General features: G+C 43.9%; 3 protein-coding genes across 3 annotated transcripts in view; all 3 read right to left on the bottom strand.

Moving 5' to 3' along the window:
• Nucleotides 1-2,360: 2,360 nt before the first annotated feature.
• Nucleotides 2,361-11,779, bottom strand: elmod3 (ELMO/CED-12 domain containing 3). Its single transcript, XM_056282745.1, has 13 exons — nucleotides 11,684-11,779; nucleotides 9,689-10,565; nucleotides 8,784-8,855; nucleotides 8,594-8,668; nucleotides 8,437-8,506; nucleotides 7,932-7,994; nucleotides 7,739-7,827; nucleotides 7,439-7,562; nucleotides 7,158-7,280; nucleotides 6,878-7,008; nucleotides 6,574-6,650; nucleotides 6,214-6,341; nucleotides 2,361-6,107 (listed from the first exon to the last, which is right to left on the bottom strand). Exons 2-13 carry the CDS (start codon nucleotides 9,788-9,790, stop codon nucleotides 5,857-5,859), a joined length of 1,305 nt encoding a protein of 434 aa, XP_056138720.1. The 5' UTR covers nucleotides 9,791-10,565; nucleotides 11,684-11,779; the 3' UTR covers nucleotides 2,361-5,856.
• Nucleotides 11,780-13,792: 2,013 nt separating this feature from the next.
• Nucleotides 13,793-16,515, bottom strand: star (steroidogenic acute regulatory protein). The gene is made up of 7 exons (XM_056285160.1): nucleotides 16,434-16,515; nucleotides 16,078-16,185; nucleotides 15,749-15,879; nucleotides 15,354-15,512; nucleotides 14,947-15,131; nucleotides 14,418-14,511; nucleotides 13,793-14,253 (listed from the first exon to the last, which is right to left on the bottom strand). Exons 1-7 carry the CDS (start codon nucleotides 16,495-16,497, stop codon nucleotides 14,131-14,133), a joined length of 864 nt encoding a protein of 287 aa, XP_056141135.1. The 5' UTR covers nucleotides 16,498-16,515; the 3' UTR covers nucleotides 13,793-14,130.
• A 4,112-nt stretch (nucleotides 16,516-20,627) lies between these two features.
• grk5l (G protein-coupled receptor kinase 5 like) overlaps nucleotides 20,628-22,812 on the bottom strand; it is a 36,607-nt gene continuing 34,422 nt past the window's right edge. Inside the window, exon 16 of the mRNA XM_056276790.1 lies at nucleotides 20,628-22,789. Coding sequence (XP_056132765.1) covers nucleotides 22,706-22,789 — 84 coding nt within the window. The 3' untranslated portion in view covers nucleotides 20,628-22,705. The remainder of the gene's footprint in view (nucleotides 22,790-22,812) is intronic.

Raw genomic sequence — 22,812 nt, 5'->3', positions numbered from 1 at the left:
CTTGGATATTGCACATGGTGTACTATTTAAAGTATACAAGTTGCTATTTATTCATGGAACTGATGATAGCGCATACTGCTGGTGGAGTGTACATGCTGTATATCGTATGACATGTGTGTATATGCTATATATATATATATACACACACACACACACACACACGTATATGCAAAATATATGTGTATATGCTGATCTCATATCTATATAATGTTGTTTAGTATTGTTAGTATTAATGTTAGGTTTAGTATTGTTCTGATCCCGAGGTGACTGACCTCTACTAACTATCTATCTATCTATCTATCTATCTATCTATCTATCTATCTATCTATCTATCTATCTATCTATCTATCTATCTATCTATCTATCTATCTATCTATCTATCTATCTGTTACTCTACCCTGTTGATGTCTTTTTTACCCTATTTGCTGCTATCTACACCTGAATTTCCCTTCGGGGATGAATACAGGTTATCTTCTCTTATCGAAGTCTCTCTTTTTTTATTAATAAATTATAAGAAGACAATAACTCTCTCATATAATAGGTGGACTTGTAGGTTAGTTTTCTTCCACCTTCATTCTGTTCTTCTACATTCTCTTTTGAGTTGGTGGTCTCTTCACTTACCCAAGGTGATGGTCTTGACTGGTGTCTTGACCTTGCCCCAACTGAGCAATGTAATCTAAAACTGATGAACATACAACATTAAACTGATCAACAAAGTTATTTACATCAGGGAACTGAGTTAAACTGCGACACTGGGCTGAGAAAACCGATATCAGCAGCTCCCATTAAGGATGCGAGCGTGAACTGTGCGGTTTTGATGAAGGAGCAGCTACCTGAAGGGCGATATCGAACAAGACAGTTTTGTGACCAGAGACAAAATCTTTCAAGGTGAGGGAGTCAACAGATAAACGCACAGTAAAAACTAAGTCAGGAGGGTGGCCTCGTTCATGTGTGGGATGTGATACGTGCTGTTTTAGGTTAAAAGATTCACAAATCTATTAGTGGGGTCGTCCACATGAATATTAAAATCTCCAACCAATAAGATTTGGTCATAGTTAAGAACAACAAAGGAAATAAAATCAGAGAAATCAGATGAAAAGCTGCTACTGGGTTTGGGGGAAGGATAACAATACAGCAGACAAGGTTATCACAACTGACCTTGAACACCGGCACCTCAAAGCTAGGAGGCTTCTCCGCTGAGAGCAGGCTACAGTTCAAATGGGTTTGAAGAACCACGGCAAGGCCACCTCCACGACCAGTGAGTCTGGGGAAATTAAAACGCATATAATTGGGGAGACAAAGCTCAGCGAAAGAACCGCTGCCATCGGAACATAAGCCAGGTCTCTGTTAAAAACAGAAACTCTAAATTGTGGGTTGTAATAAAATCATTTAAAACAAAGGTTTCATTGGCAGAAGATCTTGCATTCATAAGGGCGACATTAACATTCATGGTGAGACGTCTAGGCTGAGGAGCAGCTGACTGGCTGGAGATAAGGGAAGTGATCCTTCTGATTTACCACTCTGCTAAGGTTATTGATGCAGGGTTTCATACCGGTGAGAACCAGTATAGTTACAGCTGGGGTCTGAAAAGGGTGGGATAGGGGATCGATATATATCTGGAGGAGGGTGTGTGTAGCTACTGCGTCCTATCCTCCCTACTAGTCAGGGGCCTTGCGAGCTGTAAATGAAGCTGCTCAGTAACTGGAGATCCGTCATGGAAGACACCTCCAGTCCCTCCCACCTCCTGGTTGGGTTTAGGTGTGGGTTTGGGTGTGGTTATAATGTCGGAGTGACGATACGGGAGGGAGGTGGTCTCTTCCAGCATGCCACTTAGAGACCACCGAGGTCAGAATAACCACGGTCACAATTTTCGACGGTTGCGGATTTTGGTATGACACCGGCCTGCAGCTGCGCTCGCTGTTTGGGACCGTTTCTGAAGTGCGCTTGTCAACGTGCGCCCCTTAGCGGTCAAAGTGTGGAAGTGCCGCCGCAGAGGCCCGCCGCACACTCGTCGACCTTTTGACATTTGATCGTCTCGAGCCTGTAGCCACAAGTGCAGAATGACGTGTAAAGCCACAGAGGCAATACTGGGGACTACTAATCCACCACCTATACATAATGGGGTTTGTTTATTAACAGCACACCCTGACCCCAGTTAACCTTTCTCATTATCGATGAAGCTCGCTTACCCCAAACCTTTTGCTGTTGCTGTGTAGTGTCCAGTGGTGACGCTCTCGAGCAAAACCGAGATAAATTCCCCCTATGTGGGAACACACTTGACCAAGGAATCAGACTCTGACAGTGCACTTCCTGAGACAAGTGTTCAAAGACGCGTGTCACACATAAAATTAGTCTTTTTAAATGGCATTTATTTAGCTCCCCCCCCCATACATTTAAAGTACAACAGCACATATTCTGAAATAACTCTCATTATAAAATAGGGCTTCTACAATCAAAGTACAGCCATAAAATGCTCTGAGGGACGAGACGACAACAGCAACAGTAAAACACCTTCATATAAAGCGCAGGATATTGAGAGAAGTGATTGTGTTTGTCGAGCTACTGTGGGAAGCAGAACCTCAGACTACTCCTCTTTAAGAGCGTTCAACATCCCTGCATGGACCCGTTTTTTTTTCTTCTTCTTCGTCTTCTCCTGTTTCTGGATTCACAATTAAAAGAGATTCCGAACGATCAACGCATAAGAAAATTACCTATAATAATCGTTGAAAAAATAAGTTTTTGGGTAATATGAGAATAAATCAGACTTTGTTTGGAGATACAAGGTTTTAGCATATACAGTATTATGACAACTAATCAAGACGTAGCCTATATTCTTGCATATATTCGACCTTTCTTTTTGTCTGTGCTGTAGCTGGGAGGACTGGGTTGTTTTGAGTGTTTTCCTGACATCAAACACTTAAACACAGCAAAGGTATACTGTACTACCACTTAAGTCACAAGAAAACCAGCTTATATCAACATGGTAAAACATTATCAGCCAATTATATAGATCGTTCCAAAGGATCTCATCTTTCTGCAGTCTATGTAAATCGGAGCATGTGTGGGCGTATATATTGTGTATAAATGTGTCCCTATAGTATACACACACACACACACAACACTGACCAGCTTGTGTGTTAGTTTGCCATTATGTAGTGCATCCGGTGTTTTGTATTACGTTACATAAACATCTCCAATTTGTATGACGGAAAAAGGCCCAGGTACAAGAAAACAAAGAGATAGTCTGAATAGAAGATAACTGAGGCTGCAGGCCATCGCAAACAAACATCAAGAGAGAGAAAAGGAGAGATTTGTCTCAAGTCTTGAGGTAAGCATTGTGTATCAGTATAATGCCCTACTGACAATCATACAATTACAATCATTTATACTTTATTTACAAACTTCCTGATTCACACTGTACTGCTCCTCTCGGACAAAAAAAAAAAATTCAATAAAACTGAATGAAAAAAATCACGTGAACAACACGATTTAGGATGAGGAAGGGATTCAGACTTCATGAAGTCTAACTAACAAGGTGGTCAGTAATGAGTATCATGTTTACTGGAGATGGTCCGTCTTCTCCCCATGCAGACTTCACACGTACAATCAACCATCTACAAAGAGTGCAAATTTTGCTAATCAACCAAAACACTTGCAAAGAGTTGGCAAAATGCATCAGCTCACTACAGAGAAGTGGGTTAGGGTAGAAAAAAAAAGAGAAAGAAAGCAATAAATATTAAACTGCGTAGGTGCTGACGCAAAATAACACGCCCGTATATTTATGTACATCCATTAGGCCTGCGTGTCTGTACTGTAAATTATTCAGGGGTTCAGATCCACTCTGTCTTAGGGGTACCGCTTCACATAAACGGAGGAAGTGTATCGTGGCACAATGACACAAGTGAAACAAAAGAGGAAGTAAGGACCGATCTGTGCTCTGCCTCACATAGCTCTGCTGGTTCTAGGCACTGGTCTTTCCGTTCCCTTCTCAGAAGACAGTGGTGCTTGATAACCTGTAAAGCCTCTCCATCATCCCTCCGAAGTCGCCAAACAACAATTGCACCACCTAAATATGCGTCTACTGAGGGAGGCTCGATGCAAGTATGACATGAATGTACTATAGCGGAAACGGTTTGCACACTCACTGACACTACAGACTGCAACTGAGACGTGACTTCGACAAGCCTTACATAGAGGAGGCGGCTATAGGATGCTACAGTACTAGGGCTACCTGAACATGCTACAGATTGCGACTACAGGGCACGGCTTCACATCGGCACAAATGGAAAACCAGCTTTTGATGAGCAGCTCCACCTAGGCCAAAGATTCAGCAGGGCAATTTCATCCAGAAGTAACATTAAAATCATATAACTGTTAAAAAAACAAATGAGTTGTCTATCCTCTTTTTTATCCTTTTCCTGTGGAAAGTTGATGTACCATTAAGAAATGAAAAGTACCCTCTTTCTACCTCGATTTGATGGAGCAGGTCCTTAGTAAAGCTGGCTTATTTTGTGCCAAGTAAAATGCCCCATCTGTAGTCAGTTCCTGCCATACAATGCAGATACGCTCACATTCACGCACACTTTGCACATGCACACAAACCCTGAAGTAAGGAACGATATCTATCGTTACACAGCACTATTGTTTTTGATTATCATTAATTGAGAGCTGGGATTGCATACTGTACCATTTATACCTTAGGAGAGGCACCCTTCATCAATATCATCAAGCTCATTCATTTCATCACACGCGGGTTCAGACAAACAAGCACGCTCATCGTAATCAACTTTTAACTGGTCAAAAAATTACAATCACATGCTCTATAAAGGAATGTATAGAGAGCCCATACCAGAACTTTGACTCTAGCCAGGACCAAGCATAGAACAGACCGTTATGGAATATCTACATGGCTTCAACCATGAAAGGTCAAAGGATGTTTACAAGTCGGAGGATCGTCACACGTTGTGGTGGAGTTGGACAGTGTAAGAAATCCTTACTTGCTGTCACTCAGCCCTCAATTTATCAACAGAGTTCTCAAGTTCTTTTACACATGACTATGTAACTGCAGTTATGACAGCCGTCGCTTTGCAAAGGACAAAAATAGTCTCTTTCTTTGATTCATTTAAAATATATACCCCCCCCCCCCCAAATGAAATGGGAGCTCTGGAACTATTCTATCAGAATAGCTACCGACACTTTTGAGTGCACTAGAGGACAAATTGCTGCAGCCAATTACCGCCTGTCTGTACCTCCAAACACTTGCAAATGGAGGAACCTTAAGAACGTGTCCTCTTTTCTGTCTTTCCAACGCACAAAACGTGCTGACAGGCACACTTCATATGCACTGGAATAAAAGTTGCAACTAAATCAAGAACGAGTAAAGCAAGTGCATTTTGAGTTGAACATAGAATTGTTTTCAGGAGTGTCTGCTCAGAGATGTCGGAGACATAAATTTGTACATTATGGCCTTCTAGGCAGGTAAAGTATGACCACAGGAATTTGGCAGCTACTAATTTGGCTACAATACCCACAGAAAAGTGCAAACATTTACTTTCTCTTTGTTTTGTGACATCTTGTACTCCTGGCCTGCATTAGTTTTATGTAGGTAACTGTTCTCTTAAAAAAAAAAAAGCATTGTGCAAGCCCCTATTTCATAGACTGATCAAAGTGCAGCACCCCCAGCACTAGTGGAGGCAGTTCAAGGGTTTGAATGGGATCAGATAGCAGGTCCTAGGTCAGGGCTTAGTGGGGGTCCTCATTCTAGATCTCTGAAGATAAGCCTTTCACACCTACTCTAACAGACATATTCAAAACATGAACACACACACACACCCACACACACACACTCTGTCTAATCTAAATGAGTCTGGCCTCTCCCTCCATGTCTGGTGGTAGATCACATACTCCTGTGAAATGCATCTCTTTCCCCTTGCTTCCCAGCCCCACCCCAGCTTTGGCCCCTCGATCCCCTAGGCTGGGAGAGGGCTGTTGGGCTTGGGGGTCAGGGGACACCCCCCATGGAACTCCTCCTGACCGCCTCTCTTTCAGGAAGACCTCTAGACGACGCAGCAACTGCTTGGGGTTCTTTTTGGCAAACAGCTCCACTTCTGGGGGGGAGAAAACACAGTAGCTGAGCTCAAGTGTGGGACTACCGGAATTAGAATTAAGGCAGGCTAATAAGTTGTGACCCATTAGTAATTGCATTGTATTTACCTTTGAGTACAAAGCCAGAGTCAGAAATGGTCTTCTGTTGGGTCTTCCACAGCTGGTACAAGTGGAGATATGTGGCAACATAGAACTCATTTAACACTCCGACCACCTGCTGACGGCGATTACACTCCCTACAAAAAAAAAAAAAAAGCGGCATGGGTTCAGGATTTAGTATAGAGATACAGAGATTAGGGTTTTTTTGGAACCCCCCCCTTTTTTTTCCCTCCCCAATTGTACCCGTCCAATTACCCCACTCTTCCAAGCCATCCCAGTCAAGAGATTAGGTTTAACATGATACGACAGAAGCAGCGGGATTCAAAGATACTGTAGAGGATGGAGTAAGTAGAGAGTAAGTAAACTCACTTGGACAAGGCCTCCTCTCGTAGTACTTGCAGAGCGATACGGGTCATGTTGATTGACATCACGCTGAATGGAAAGCTCTGGAGGGAGACAACAGAAGAAGCATAAGCGCTTCAAAGTCGAAGGAATAACTGCAGCTATGAATGTTAACAAAGGCCAAGTCTTACAACAAGCTTGTGTCTGTCTGCTGCTGAAAGTAGTTTCTGAATGTGCTGCCAACCCTTGAGTTGAGCATGCCACAGTTTTTGATAAATGCATAAGATTCTTGCATAGAGCTTATGTGTTTTATGCTATGAAATACTGAAACCTGTGTCGGGTGTTGCGATAGCTTGTAGATGTCTCTTGCCAATGGTAGAGTCTCTGGGTCCATTACGAAATACAGAGTGTGCATTAGCCCCAGGAAACCAGTACCACGGAGGTCAGTGGCTGGGTCAGTACCTATGAAAAAATAAAAACAGAGGACACGTCAACTCAACGCTGAAACATTAAATTTATAGCATAAAATATTTCTAGGGTGTTGTAGACTCCATGGGCAAATGGTGCTTTCCACCATCACTGGTTAAAGCATGAATATGAGGGATTTTGACCCTGAAAGCCGATGTTCTCCCAGTGGGTCCCGTAGCGGGGGCAGTCCAGCCTGCTGCCGATGAGCCTCTTATAAATGGTCTGCAGGACACGCATGTGAACTGTCTGGCTGTTGTCCAGAGAGCCTATACAAAATACACACATGTTCACACACACACACACACACACATACATACACACACCAACAAAAAAAAGGAACAGTAACATTTTTTTGTTACAAACACTTCACAAGTTAATGTATGTAAGATAAGTAGACAAACAGGCTCAGCATGCCAGCACTTACATTGTGCAATAGCAAAGACCAGGTCCCTCTCCTCCAGGAGCTCTCTGTGCAGTCGTGGGGGCCCAAAGAGAAAGTGTGTGATCGCAGCCAGACCTGTCCTGCGAATGGTGGGCTGAATGTTCTTCTGTAAGGGGGGCAAAAAGGGGACTAAACAAACCTCTCCTTTAAAAAATGTCTAAAAGCTATGCATTTATCTATGAAACAAGTGTAATTATATAAATATCCCACATCATTCATCTTTCCTATTGATTGGAATTTTTTTTGAGATACAAATATTTGCCTCACTCTTCCATGTCTTACCAGCAGCTCCCCGAGGTCTGTGGTCTGGAAGTACTGCAGAGCTTCATTGAAGGAAATGAGGGGACTTGGGTTGGAATCATCAGTGAGAGCTGTGGGAGACATCACAACAATTTCAAGCGACTACAGATACAGATTCTTGACAAACTAATTTATAACCTTTTAGACAAAGATAAAAATGTAGTCAGAACCTCACCTGGTTGGACACCCTCGAGAGCCTCCCACTCCTCTCTTGCCTTCTCCAACTCTAAATTCTCCTCTGTCGGGAAAGTGAAATCGATACAAAAATGTAAGCAAAGTCAACTAATGCAACCATTTCCTTTTCCATTTAAGCCCATGCATTTCAACTTAAGCCCATGCAAAAAACCTCACCGCTCACAAGATACACAGGTGATGAGGATCCACTTAGCCAAGTGGCCATGGCATAACGGTTTGCATCCACCCAGTTCATTTTCAGTGTTAAACCTTGTCCCCTTCCACTCTAATAGATCTGCATCCTACACAGTGGCACAGGGACCCTCTGCTTCCTCCTAGCCAGCAACCTGCACTCCTTAGGGAGGTTTACCCTGCTAAGACTACTTGGTATCTAGGATACACTGAGCTATTCCTCTGAGAAGAAAAAGGGGAGTGAGACAAAAGAGAGAGATAGTGTGTGTGTATGTGTGTGTGTGTGTGTGTGTGTGTGTGTGTGTGTGTGTTACCTGCAGCCTTGGGCTGTTCCCCTCCTGCTGCCAGGGTTTGCAGAATACCATTCTGCTTCAGTGCTGAAATCTGTATGATTACCACAGAAGGGGTTATCGTCAATGCAATAAAAACCATGTAGGGTCAAACAAAAAGTGAGAAAATAAGATAACTCACCGGCAGGGATCGAAGTGATGCACTACCATTACTGTGGTCTTTGACATTATGACCAACTATTAGTCCATTCATGGTCTGAGTCAAAACACAAAAGGTCAAACAAAGATAAAACTCTTAAATAAAAGGCTGACTGGAGAACAATCTACTGGCATGAAAGAAATAACCTCTTACGACCAATAGCTTTACTCACAGGCTTATAGTTGGAGTGGCCATTTGTGATCTCCTCTGATGGTTTAAACTCATGGGACAAACCATACAGGACCTAGAAATGGGCAGCAAAACAAGACAGATTCTTTCGACACATACACACAACATAAAGACAGTGTGGGCTTCATTTCCCTCTGAGAAAAGATTCTTGACAACTGTATAACTTGTTAAAGTCTGAGTTAGTGACAAATTGCCTTTTTTATGCCAACTTAAGCAAAACATGCAATTCAACAAGCCAATTGACATCGATAACAGAAAATGTATATTTATCAAGCATCAAGGGCGGGTAAATATAAGTACTGAAGTTGGGGGAAATAAGAGATATGCTCCCGTTCAGAGAGCTGTCTCTTTCCCACTATCTCTACAATCAATTTAGCAAGGGACATACTAACTCAATTGTCTTATCATATCATATCATAACCAAGAAAGGAAACACACAAGGGCTAGGCCAGGGAAGAAGGGGAAATGATACAGACTATAACTAAATTGGGAATAAGGGAAATGCCCTGTCAGCCAGCACCATGGCAAAGCGCCAAGCAAACCAGACATCAGATTACCATTAAAGTGCAAGGACTTGGGAGAGGAACTTGTTCACCTTAAACTCCAAGTTAAACAAGTGAACTGTACTAATTAAACCCATGAGCTTTTATTTGTCTAATATGTCATGACAGTACATACAGGTACAGATCATTTATCTAAAGACTGGGGGAATGTAATCAATACAGCTAAAATGCACTGTACCCTAGCACCTGCTGTCAAATTGTAGGCCAGTGAAGCAGGTGTCAGCTATGGGTACCATCTCATTACACCAAGCTGTTGTAAACCCAAACACCAGACTAAAGCTAAATCATTCAAACCTGGGGGCTGTCTAGGGTGAAAGAATATTACCTCAGTGTGCGTCGTGACACCAGAGTTTCCCTCCATTGCACGTGTGTGTATTTCTTGGCAAGTGTGTTCCTGATCTTGCCCTCTATAGGTCTTTGGGGTCATGGACCACAGTGGGCAAAGGACTTGATGCAAGGACCACCATGATTTTCTCTGTGTGCCTTTTGTAGTGACTGCAAATTTTTTGCTGCTCTTTTCTTATATACATGAAGGGGCCAATGTTCCAATGTTCATAGCTTGATCTAACTGAAATGTGTAATTGGCTATGTGTATCACTGAAGTCAGGCTCATCGTATTCTTCAATAAAAACCAATTTTTGGTGTAAAATAAGAGGGGTCCAGGTTTTTAAGGAAAACGTCTGATTTGATCTTGGTTCAGTCACTTCAAAGGCTACTCTCCTGCATCGGTGTGTGTATACCAAGTGGAATGTACAGGTGTTGTTCTATAACAGTTAATTGCAGGAAACGATAACGGTCAATATATGAGTTTCCAAGAATCCTCCCTCCTTCCTCTCCTCCACAGATCTGCCTCGCCAATGGGTTTTCTCATTTGCCCCATCAGAGGTACATGGAGGCTGGATGAACACATTGCTTGACAGGGTTAAGCTCTCCCTGTCCAAGACGCTTCATTACTTTGGCACTGAAGATGAATCTATGGGGAACACCAGGTTAACAGCACAGTGCCGCAGTTCAATTCAGTCCCCCCAAAGTTATCTTGTTCCCCCAAAGTTATCTTAAGTCTTAAGCCTCACGTGAAACAGCACACGTCTCACATAAGAATTGTCCGTGTCCAGGACGAAATGGGTCATGAGTAAGGTTCTTGTATGGCCAGATTCCTCAGCAGGGGTTGTCATATGTCCAAATAATCAGACATCTGGAAACTAGAACAGGGGGGGAAAAAAATTACTCTTTTGGACTTGACCCGTTATGATCTTATACTCAGAGCAATGTTTTCAAACAATATAGATGGATGCAACAATACACTGCAAGGGTTTCACAACTGACGATATAAATAATGAAAACAACATAATGGCTTGTAAGTGAACAAAAAAAAGAGGAGGCAAAAATGGCTTGTAAGGGAGTGAAAATGCACGCGCGCGCGCGCGCACACACACACACAAACACACACAAAAGAGCTGGATCCAAACCGCTTACCAACTAGCCTATCTGAACTACATTGCCACCAAGCGTCGTCCCCTGTATTATCATGGTTCGCCTTTAAGACGTTGAATTGGCAGCCGACGCCACCGTGGATTGACTCAAACAAAGTCGAATACCAGAGATTTAGAAAGAGTAAACGCAAATTATTTTTTTTTTTAACATTTAACATTTCAGACTTAAAGAACAACGCCTGGACAAATAACCACGTAGGGCAACTGACGATAGCTGTTCGTGACAGATGACAGCCGGCAACTGCCCCCGCTTTGACAGCCGTCTATTAGCTAACTGTTAGCTAACTGTTAGCAAACTGGCATACAGCCACCGACGCTCCGCTCGGTGCCGTTATAACGTTCGCAGCCCGGCCAGTAATATTTAAACTGGCAGTCGGCAGGCAGGCAGGCAGGCGCACATACTTATTAGCTGTTGCTCGAGCTCAAAATCGGGAAAGCATCGCTCGCAATACACGCTCGGTGTGGACGGCTGTGAGAGAAACGGGCGAGAAAAAGACGAGTCGTGTCACGCACGTTAACGTTTAAACGTTAGCTCAGAACTGACATTGGAAAAAAAAAGAAGAAGAAAGAAAGAAAAGAAAGCGCTGACGTTAGCTCTCCAGAAAGCTAACTGGGGGGCTAGCATAGCTGCAAGGCTAGCACTAGTCCTCTGTCGGATGAGATCTGTTCCCCGAACCCAACAGCACTTCGCCGACGGACCCCCCCCCCCCCGGCTTGGTTAACAACACGTATAGATAAGCATACGCAGCGAGTTAAGATACGCTGAACGTCACTCTCCGCAGTAACCTGCCCATCGCAATATGAAATGTGAATAATTTTGAAACTACCTCAGTTTTTGACTCTTTCTCCCTCCAATCTCAGCTTCCCTTCCCCCGTTTAGTGACCGCGGCGATTTCAAGTGCATCCTGGGAATTGTGGTTTCCTGCCTGGCCCTATATCATTACGTCATTGCTTTCTATCGCTCTCGCTCTCTCGCTCTCTCTTTCTCTCTCTCTCGCTCTCGCTCTCTCTCTCTCTCTCTCTCTCTCTCTCTCTCTCTCAAACTCAGGCGCGCAAAACAAACCTACCACGAAGAGCAAGGAAAATCTGGAGTATTCTGAAGTGCAAAACATCGTCTAAAAACACGACCGACTTAAAAGACTTCTCACTTCTTGCCAACGTGGTTTGTTTTATATGGTGACGAGCTCTTCATGTTTCCAATTTGCCTATCCAGTGGGGAAATGAGTCATTGGCAGAGAAGTGGATCACAACCCTTACAGATGCTATGGGAAATCACAGGTCTTTAACACTTCTTCGCCCCACAGACAGTTTTGCAAACCTGCGACAGTCTTTAAAGAGACAGAGCAATGCACTGACAGGAAGGTGGTTCCCATAAAATGCAAGGATTTACCTGCATCTGTTTATGCCACAAAGACAGATGACGTTTGGGATTGAATTATGGTCAGAAAGTGGCCTATAGAATGGATACTGAACATTGAATGTTATCTATCCGAGGCTGTCATCAGTGCTAGGGTTTGAATATAGCCTGTCAGATAACTTGTTTTGTCAGCTTGGTCTCATTACTGTCTGTGGGTCCCATTTCTCAACGTTTCTGAACTTCTCTTGTTACATGAATGATGGACGAAGGTCTTTGAGCGGTTAAAAGTTCTTCACATCTGCTTGTGTTCAGGTTTGACGGATTGGAAGCAGATGTCAGTTATTGCGTACTTTCAAGTAATAATATTAATTTTCCATCACACAAGCTAGCGCTCCAACTTCCTCTGGGGTTGAAATGTTTCAGTCTACTTCCAAAAAATAAAAATAAAAAAATGCCCCCCCCCTCTCTATTATAGCGATATGAGTTTCACAATACTTAAAGTAGCCTTTCAAATTTGCTGGCCTGTTAATGATAGCCAATGGAATGAGAGACCTTTATTCTTTCCGTGAAGAACTCGCACCTCCTCGTAGTGAAAATGGATGCTTACAAAACATTTCGGGGTCATTTAAAGCTATACATAATTGGAAAATATTAGATGGTTAGCTATAATATCTGAAAGACTTCCTGTTTGGCAAAGCACCCTATTTTGGAGAAAGTGCTGCTGTGTGTCACAATGAATTGCACACTGCTGGAGCTCCTTTCACATCTACATGGCCAAACACCTGCCTACTCTGGCAAACTATCAGCCTAAAGCCATCAAGCAGCCACAAGGACATTTTTATGACCGCTTTCATAGTTTGGAAAAACCCCTTTGAATTTTCCCATCTCCTCCCTGGTGAAAAATAACGTGGATGAAGTTGCCGTTAGAGTTCCAACGTTGGTTTCCCTGGGTTTTCCACAAATAGAGCCCCCTTATCCTGGAGACAACCACGCAGACGACATCGCTCAGGCAGGTGTCCCCTGTTTATTGTCACCAGCACAATAAATAAAAACACAGTTGACGTCAAGATGATTACAGTTTTTCAGTCTTTCTTACGCCACTGTTTGCCAGAGCCAAGACCGGGGGGGGGGGGTGCATAAAATTTGATGACTACCTACAGCCAGGTAAGGCAGAAGGCCAGGCTATCATAAATAAAGGGATGAGGTAACAAAATAGGCATGAAATGGGAAACTAAAAAGACACAGTTGTCGAGTATGTAGTAGAGAGTAGTAGAGTATTTTCACTAACTTCAGCAAACATGAGTCATTAGTAATATTAATGTTTTTCAAGGTTGCTGTTTGGTAGCTTATCTTAGAAATCAGATGTAAACTGGGCATTGAATACCTTAGTATTTCAGTGCCTTCGGTGTGATCAAACACATAGATGTATGGTCATGTTTCTTTTATTCATTCATTTAGTTCATTTTTCCAAAATGCCTTTCCACTTTTTCAGTAATGTGGCCCAGTCAGTACACAGAAAGTAAACATGAACATCATTGACACTGCAATAATTTATTCCACTTGCAATCGTTCTTTCCTACTCTAAAGCAATGTCATTATTTCAATAAATACATCTTTTAAAATAAAAGTGCAATTTTGCAATGAAAGGATGAACAACGAATAAAAGTGTTGTTGCAAACACAGTGTATATCATACGTGCCTGGCTGCTGGTTTCATACAGTGGTAATACTGCAACTAAGATGGTCTTAAGATCTCAGAACAGTATTATCTTCATGTAATTTTCTTAATCTCCTCTTGCTTCTCTCATCTGTTGTAGTTGTTAGATTTATCAGATCTTGGATTTTGACTGGGTGGGGCCGCCACTTTTCTATTTTTCCATTGCTGCGTGCACAGCCAAGGCCCAAGGAGCATGTTGTGTCAGCAGGCATGAGCCATTTCCATAGAGATATTATTATTAGCCATCCTTTGCCTGAGGTGTTTGGCAAAGTCCACCTGTGTTTGAGAGAGCACTTGGTTCACGATAGTCTTTGGGATCCAGCCCTAGAGGAAAAAACAAAAACAAAAACAAAAACAATGATTGATTTGTCTACCTGCCGTTTGTACTGTTGATTTAGCTATTAGTTCATGCCAAAACATGAGAGGATTGCAATACCATGCAATGTGGTAATTTGAAAAATAAATGCACAGGGAAGTTAATAACATACCTTAAGATCTATACTTAGCAACCAAGTGAACTTGGTCTTATTTGGGTCTTCAGCAAGAGGTTTCATGACGATACAGGTAGGCCCATTCTCTGCTCTGGAAAATGCAATAATTATCATCAATCATTTGTGTCACTTTCATGAAATACCCATCTGTCTGTCTGTCCATCCATCTGTTCATCTGTCTGTCCAGCTATCTACCCATCCATCCATCCAGCCAACCAGCCAGCCAGCCAACCAGCTAGTCACTGAGTCAGTCAGACAGCTAGCCAGATAACCATTCATCCATTCATCCATCCAGCCAACCAGCCAGCCAGCCACTTAGCCATCCAGCCAGCCACCAAGTCAGTCAGCCAGCCAAGCTGCTCACAAGCGAGCCATGTAGTCGTTTGTCGATCTCATTTCATTATACTTAAATACAAATATAATGTGTTAATTCAGTTAATTCTAAATTCATACACCCGGTAGACGAATACACAGGTATCAAAACCAGATGAGTGGGATTTGCCCTTGACTGAGAGTCATAACCCACCTGATCACACCCCTTTGTTTGGGCATTGCTGGGTGCTGAGTGGACATTCCAGCCAGAAAGCAAGTTGAGCCCCTCCGTTTGGCACAGCGGACACTGACAAAGTCCCGTGACCCCACCACATTACCAGGTGTTTCTGCAGACACCTCATGGGTAACCATAGTGTCCAGCCCAATCTTCTGAAGGATCTACCAAAGAATACAAAAAAAACCCCCAAAAACCTTATTCTTCATCCAACAGGCGAGGAGTCCATTTTTAACATATATGTGTTTGAATAAATTCATTGTTTATTCATACGTAACAACACGACAGTTTATACCAATTGTTTTTCTGAAATGTTGCAATACTGAATTTAAATGCTGGAATGGGGAAAAAAAGGTCTCCCCATTCATATCCATGTTGCCTCTGACCTTAACTTGTTTGATGTTAGGGTTCCACTCCCCCATTTGTTCCATATTGCCCACCAGTTCTCCATAGAGACTGTCTGGATGCTGGTCCAGTATCACCTCCAGTTTGAACACCTTCCCAACTTCAGGCAATACCTTACTCAGAACTTTGTCACCGTTTGCCTGGGCGGGGTAAACGGGAGATACCGAAAGCAATCACTTAACTGTTTTAACTGTTAACAAGTCACAGAGTAGAGACATTTTCGACAGTTAATTATTTCCCGCAAGTATTTACTTTAACATCTGGATCACAGGACCCAGACCTGCACCACATCTCCAATGCGGGACCCCAGCAGCTCTATGTTTTCCTACTTAAGTCAACCATCATGCAGTTCTGCGTGTCTTATCGTCATACTCACAGCCACTGTCTCCGTGATCCAGCCGTCCTGCTCGCTGAGGATGCTGATAGCTTTCTGCAGGGCTTCCTCGCCCTGCTTTAGATAGGACATCTCCTCCTCCCCGTATCCACCCTCCTCTTCAATTTGGGGACCTTGAAGAACAAGGGGAACAACACTGATATAACCCGTCTTATCACCCCCTATTACAACATTTGTGATTTTCCCACAAATTAACTTCCTAAAGTAAAATTAAGTAGAAAAATCACCTTTTTCTGACAATCTGATATTACATTGACCTCACCGATGGTCTGTATTACAACAATGCAGTCTGAGAGAATGTAAAGACTCACTGAAGAGCGAGCCTCTTCGGCCGACATGGCTGATCCAGTTATTTGAGCCTGGACCCGCCAGTCTGTTGAGCTCATGGTGAATGGCCGCCATGGCATTCTTCCGCACACCTTGTTGATGGAGAAATTAAAACACATCATTACTACAAAGTTACATCCGGCTGAGATGATTTAAGGCCCACATCAAGTCATTTTCTAAAACACCACACATTCAGCAGGCACGCACATACTCAGAATATAAATGAAGAATCAGAATGACGATGCTGAACACTAGACAATCCAGTCGGAGGAGGGATACGCTCTCAATCACAAGTAAAGGATTAAAAGATCGAAAACAGGTCTGGGCCTCTAGCACTCACCTGTCATGTTCCTCATATGGCGATAGGAGATACCTGCACATAGTTTGAAGGTTGCCGGCAACATGTCCTGTGAAACAGTCGAGTTTCTGTTGCTTTCCTGAAAATTACAAAACCGTACAAAAATAAATAAATAAAAGAGGATTATGCTAGTAGAATGCCAAGTCAGGAAAAAAAAATGGACGGTAAAACTGTTCTAAAAAGCAATGCAAGCGAGACTGAGAGGGCTTGAGAGTGGACTGTCTGTAGCAATTGGAGTGCCTTGTTATATAAGCACGCTGCCCACAAGGCCACAGTGCTATCGCCGCGTAGATAAACACACACACACACATCGCCTCACTGTCCCGATGACCATGTGGCCAAGGTTGTCTCTCCAACACGTCGAGTATGTCTCAGATTATTGCAAACACGGTAACGTACGGTGCCCAAACCTACTGGACACACACACACACGCACGCACACACACACACACACACACACACACACACACACACACACACACACACGCACACTAGTATGAATGCATGGGTGACAGAACTGGCCGTCTTCTCTGATGAGAACATGTCAGACACAGAAATGTTTCCGTGCATAAGCCAAGAGGAGAGGTCATCAATAGAGACCCCAGTGTGACTCATACCTCCGTCAACTTCATGGTCCAATACACACTCACTGGAATGTGACTCACTAACACCAACACCAAAAAGACCAAATATTCATTTCAGCTTTTTTTTTCCTTCTTTTTTTAAAATGTTATAGCTGACATCTCGGTATGGTCCTGGGGTTTGGCCCTTCAATATTTGTTTTCAGGAAAACTGAAATTCTTCTCTCAGTACCTGCTTACTCCTTTTCAGCTGCTTGGAAAAGGCCATCAGCGTATTTGCTCAGTGACACTTAGGCGGGGCATGACTATTGATGATCACACTGGCTGTTATGGGGAGTCTAACCAATGACCATTCAAATACAGGCCGACTTCTTCACCTTCCAGCTCACCCTGCCACACGACGCTTCCTCCCAGGTCTCCGTGGTGATGGTGGTCGCCATTTGGATGCTGCCTGCCCTTCCTCTCCTCACATAAGTTTTTTTTTTTTTTTTTACATGATGATGCTGGTGGCGTGGCTTGGGTCCTGGACTGCTCCGTTGGCATCTGGACACTGCTTGGCATCCTGTGCATCATGTTCTTCATAAATGTTATGTCCATGATAATTCTGTTATCCTCTTTCGATGTTGCATTATTTAAATTGCGTGAACACAACATCCATTGCACGCTGTCCATCTTGGGAGAGCGATCCCTCCTCTGTTGCTCTCCCCGAGGTTTCTTCCTATTTTTCCCCCCTGTTAAAGGTTTTTTTTTTTAGGGAGTTCTTCCTTATCCGATGAGAGGGTCTACGGACAGGATTTTGTGTTGCTGTTAAGCCCACTGAGGCAAATTTGTAATTTGTGATATTGGGCTATACAAATAAAATTGATTTGATTTGAAATTGATTTGAATGCTTCCCGGAGCCACGTAAAGATGAAGTAAACTTCTCAAATGTTCTAAAACCATCCCTGCGGGTTTTCGCCTAGCCATTATCAGTATTAAACCTGTGATATTTCGCAATACCAACGTCCGGCCTTCACCCTCATTCATTTTCATGATATTGCCCTGGTCCGTCGAGACTTTCTTGGCAAAGGGGATGAGTTACACTCTGGGAGTTTTTGCAAGGGTACGTCATGGTCTGTTTTTTTGCATGTTCATGTTTTGCCAAGCGGCTCTCATGTTTCCACAACCTTGCTTACTGGTTAAAACCAACGTCTGCACAATCTAACAGAAATATTGCTTTGGCAAGATGCACGTCAAACATAAACCAAAGGTCGGCTTTGGTCATCATCTGCACAGGGAACAAAACTCTGTCAAAAGACAACCATGGCCATCTGAAGGGAAAAGCTGATAGGAACCCTCTATGGAAAAAAGAAGGGCAAGGAAATAAACCTCAGAGAAAGAGACGTCACCTTAACCTGTAACCTGCTGTCTCTTCAACTTGGTGGCAGGATTTATCCATTGTGGCCTAGTACTATTTCTTTTTAACTTTATTTTAAATGGGGGGGGGGGGGTTCCGCCTTTCTCTCCCCAATTGTACCTGGCCCTATTTTGCTGCTCCACCCCATCCATCTGTCCACCCATTATCCAAACCGCTTATCCAGCTTTCAGGGTCACGGGGACGCTGGAGGCTATCCCAGCAGTCATTGGGTGGCAGGCGGGGAGACACCCCCTCCGCCGACCCGGGGAGGGCTGCAGACCACCACATGCCCCCCCCCCCCGATACATGTGGAGTCGCCAGCCGCTTCTTTTCACCTGACAGTGAGAAGTTTCACCAGGGGGGGCGTAGCGCGTGGGAGGATCACGCTATTCCCCCTAGCCCCTCCCTCGATCAGGCGCCCCGACCGACCAGAGGAGGCGCTAGTGCAGCGACCAGGACACATACCCACATCCGGTTTCCCACCCGCAGACACGGCCAATCGTGTCTGGTTGACGCTAGATCCAACGGGGTGTAGGCACGGAAGTAGCCGTGATTGGCCAATAGAGGAGGCGCTAGTGCAGCGACCAGGACACATACCCACATCCGGTTTCCCACCCGCAGACACGGCCAATCGTGTCTGGTTGACGCTAGAGCCAACGGGGTGTAGGCACGGAAGTAGCCGTGATTGGCTGTTGCGCCGGCCAATAGACAGCGCGGAACCTCGAAGGCTCTGAAACGTGTCGCTAGCTAGCTTACAACTGACCGTAACATTGCCAGATCGTCCTGTAACGACAGCTAACACTAACGCTTGCTAACAATGGAAATTCAGAAAGAGTTTAAACCCTAACCAACAACCAGTCACGTCTACTTCCGTGCCTGCACCCCGTTGGATCTAGCATCAGCCATTGTGTGTGTAGGGAGCCGGAGGTAACACGGGGATTCGAACCGTTGGCAGGCAACAGAGTAGACCGCCACGCTGCCCAGGCGCCATTTATTTTAACTTTTTTTGGTCAAGTCCGCAGAGACTGTCCGGCGCACGGCCTTATTTTGGTTTGACGTGCGAAAAAGACTGGTTTTGTTTTACCCGTTGTTCTTACACACTGCTATGTGGTCCATAATGGACCCGGGTCTGTCTTCTGCTGTTTCTCAACCGGGGGTCCGCGGACCCCTAGTGGTCCGTGGTGTAATTGCAAGGGGTCCGTGAAAATAAAATATCTTTAAAAAAAATATCCTATGACATTTGTAGAAATAGGGTTATTTTACTCAAATGTGACTGAGACCTTTATCTACCTAAACTATAAAGGGTAACAGGACTTTTTTCTCTAATTACATCTGTTTCACAGGTTTAATTTATTGTATTTTAATAAGAGATCTCGCTCCCGTTTGCATTGTTAAAAGTTACTGCATAAAAATTCTGTTGTTACATATATCTGAAAGTTGCTGAATACATATTCTGTTTTGTTACATATATCTAAGTTACAACTGAAAGCTCTTATTTTTGCCCCAAAGAGTGAATAAATGCTATAATGCAATTTAAAATGCAGTTTCTACTGTTTCTATCAAATTGCAACCCCCCTCCCCCAAGATCAGGTGGAGGGGTCCTCAGGGTAGATCAAAAATACGCAGGGGGTCCAGGACCCCAAAAAGGTTGAGAACTACTGTGCTAGACGACGGCGTGTTTTTCATCCCAGCCGGCCTCGTTTCGACACCACCCGGAGGACTGTGACGGCGGTGTCGAGACACATTTAACATCCCCACTTTTCCGTGTTTCCCCCTATGAAAGCTGACCAAAGGAAAATACTCCTCTAAATAGCGGTCTGCTGGAGCGGCCGACTACTTTCCCCGCGTCTAAGGAGGACAATAGAGAAAAGAGAAAAGAGGAAGAGGAGGGGGGGGCACTTCCCCTCAAACTGCGAGGCGGTATTTCGGAGCAGACGAGGAAGTAGTTAAAAGTAGTAAAACCAACAGCAAGTCGTTATATGATCCCTTCCGGTTCGAGCGGCGATCGTAGAAAAGGGAATGAAGGGAGGAGACGTGGAGGAGTGTTCAGACCAGCACGGGGGTTTATTAGGAGCTCAACAACACGGTGGGTTTGGCTTTCACATGCACTCAGCACCTCACTGTACACACACGCACAACAGCAAGGAGGGAAGGAGCATCTTCCCGTTTCTTCTCTCCTCCGTCCTCCTCCCTCCCTCCCTCCCCCCCACCACATTCCAATAAAGTGTGTGCGTGTGTGAATTTGTTTCCCAAACGAAACAAAATAAGACGATGAGAGGGAGCTAATGAACAAAGTGCTGATGTCTGTGTGGGCGTTGCCTGGGAAATCATGCTAACAAGGAGGCACTTCATTTTCATTTAGATTTAATTTTCTTTATCAAGCACACAGAGGACCAAAAAAAAAGAAGAAAACAAACAGGCCCGTGTGAAATTAGTGAGGACGATTAAGTCACTGCATGAACCCCTTATCGTTCAGCATCACATTCTAAAACGAGCAGAAGAGCACGAGCTCTTCCTCCCTTCTGATTCGCTGTGCTACTGTAAGAAGGCCACTTCTTTGTGTGTTGGCGTGATCCTGGCGTCCCCCCCTCCCCCTCAGACGTCAACGCGCTGGACCGACCGCATAAATCAGTCCACACCCCCTACGAGACCAAACCCCCGGGTAGCCTTCGCATACCCTGTGTCTGCAGATGAGTGTGAGGGAAACAAAAGGAAGACCCTTTTAGATTGCCGAGGCATACTGGAGCGCATGCAACGCAATACGTGTAAGGGGTAGGGGCAAAAAAAAAAAAAAGAAACAAAGAAGAAGAAAAAAATAAAGTGGGCACCAGACAAACATGGCTATGCAGCAATATTTTGGAGTCAGAAAAGGCATGGTGAGAGGGCAAGGATGCCTCCAAACTGCAGAATCAGTTTCGTGTGCTGCAACTTAAAAAAAAAAAACAAAAAAAAAAAACAAAAAAAACAAAAACGTGAGTAAGAATTGTGTAACAATTGTTTCAATATAATAATGTGCCATTACGGTCAGAGGTAAAACATATTTACTGTAAAAACCTTTTCATTAGATGAAAACAACAGCATGATATATATATATATATTTTTTCAATATTGTGCAACTTTTTAGTCAGCTGAGTGCATGTGTTCCTTTCCACCCAACGGGGACTGTGCAGAAAATAACAAAAAAGATATTTCTGTACAGCATATCAATTAAGGATTTCAAACTCCACGTAATCTCAATTATAAAGTGACACTGTAAACCCAGGGTGAGGATTTTCATTTGTGTTGTACAGTATACAATGGTAACATCAGTGGAATGAGGTATGCAGAAGCCAGGGATACAGTTGTCCATACTTTGTCTTGTCCATGCAACGAAAACACAACTCAGTTCTCACAATTCTTTGCGTGTGTGTGTGTGTGTGTGTGTGTGTGTGTGTGTGTTTGTGTGTGTGCGTGTGTGTGTGTGTTTGCTCTAAGCAATATGATATGTCTGCAGGCTCATATTTAGAGAATGTACATAAACATGGGCCCAGGCAGTCTACATTCTGACACATGGTGGCTCTAAGTGATGTCAACCTTCAAAACCAACAAAACAACATGACAACAGTATCACAAAACTAAACTGTATCTTTGGCCTGAGTGTACGCAAGGCAAGGTTCATTATGTGTTGAGGCTGTTGAGGCGAAGTTATCGATTTAATGTGAATGTTTCTGAGTAATCTGAGGTATGGAAAGTGGAAAACTAGACAAGAGAGGTACTAAGAAAGAGTGAACGAGAGGTGCAGAGGTGACGAGACGGGGGAGAGGAGAGGAGGAGATGCAGACGGAAAGACGAAGATAGCAGAAATTAGGTCACAGAGAGACAGGCTGAGAATGAGTCGAAAAAAACAAGATTTCCTTTTTCATGGAAACCAGCAAGAAAACACATTTTCCACCAAGACCCTATTGCCAATTCCCTGTGCTGGTCTTTCTTAGACAGTGGATCCCCTGAATATTAGCTTGTTTTCTTTACTTTTTCGTCAACATCAGTGGCTCTGTTCTATAGTCCAGCAATCCTGAGGGTGAGTATTATATTGAGTATTCCCAAACGTCTCTGCGTCATTAAGCAAATGCCCAGGGTCTCAGTGCCTGGTGATGGTCAGTTTCCCCTCCACGGGCTGACCATTAAGCTTAGACAGGCTGTCTCCGGCTGCTGTTCAGGCCTGACTGTAAACCAATCAGCAATGGGGTAGCCCTTGGAGCTCCTTCCCTTTGCGTGCGGCTCCATACGGTTGTTATGCCACTAGGGGGCAGAGTTGGACATGGAGTCCACAGAATTCACGCTGGAAGACTGCACTCGACTGTGAGCGATGGACACCTCTGGGTGCTAGAGAAAAGAGAGAAAGTTGT

This window comes from Lampris incognitus, chromosome 1 (assembly GCF_029633865.1).
Source record: "Lampris incognitus isolate fLamInc1 chromosome 1, fLamInc1.hap2, whole genome shotgun sequence".
Classification (NCBI taxonomy): domain Eukaryota; kingdom Metazoa; phylum Chordata; class Actinopteri; order Lampriformes; family Lampridae; genus Lampris; species Lampris incognitus.
Note: the sequence above shows the minus strand (reverse complement) of the source record. Positions and strands in the feature narration are given on the sequence as shown.

What these genes read in the sequence shown, in the direction of transcription:
- elmod3 (XM_056282745.1), bottom strand. Translation starts at nt 9,790, where the DNA reads ATGACCCCAAAGACCTATAGAGGGCAAGATCAGGAACACACTTGCCAA. An exon ending in GCCACTCCAACTATAAGCCT is followed by an intron (nt 8,669 to 8,783) that starts GTGAGTAAAGCT and finishes GTTTTGACTCAG; the next exon opens with ACCATGAATGGACTAATAGT. An exon ending in GGAACAGCCCAAGGCTGCAG is followed by an intron (nt 7,995 to 8,436) that starts GTAACACACACA and finishes CTTTCCCGACAG; the next exon opens with AGGAGAATTTAGAGTTGGAG.
- star (XM_056285160.1), bottom strand. Translation starts at nt 16,497, where the DNA reads ATGTTGCCGGCAACCTTCAAACTATGTGCAGGTATCTCCTATCGCCAT. An exon ending in GGATCACGGAGACAGTGGCT is followed by an intron (nt 15,513 to 15,748) that starts GTGAGTATGACG and finishes TACCCCGCCCAG; the next exon opens with GCAAACGGTGACAAAGTTCT. An exon ending in CTAACATCAAACAAGTTAAG is followed by an intron (nt 15,132 to 15,353) that starts GTCAGAGGCAAC and finishes ATTCTTTGGTAG; the next exon opens with ATCCTTCAGAAGATTGGGCT.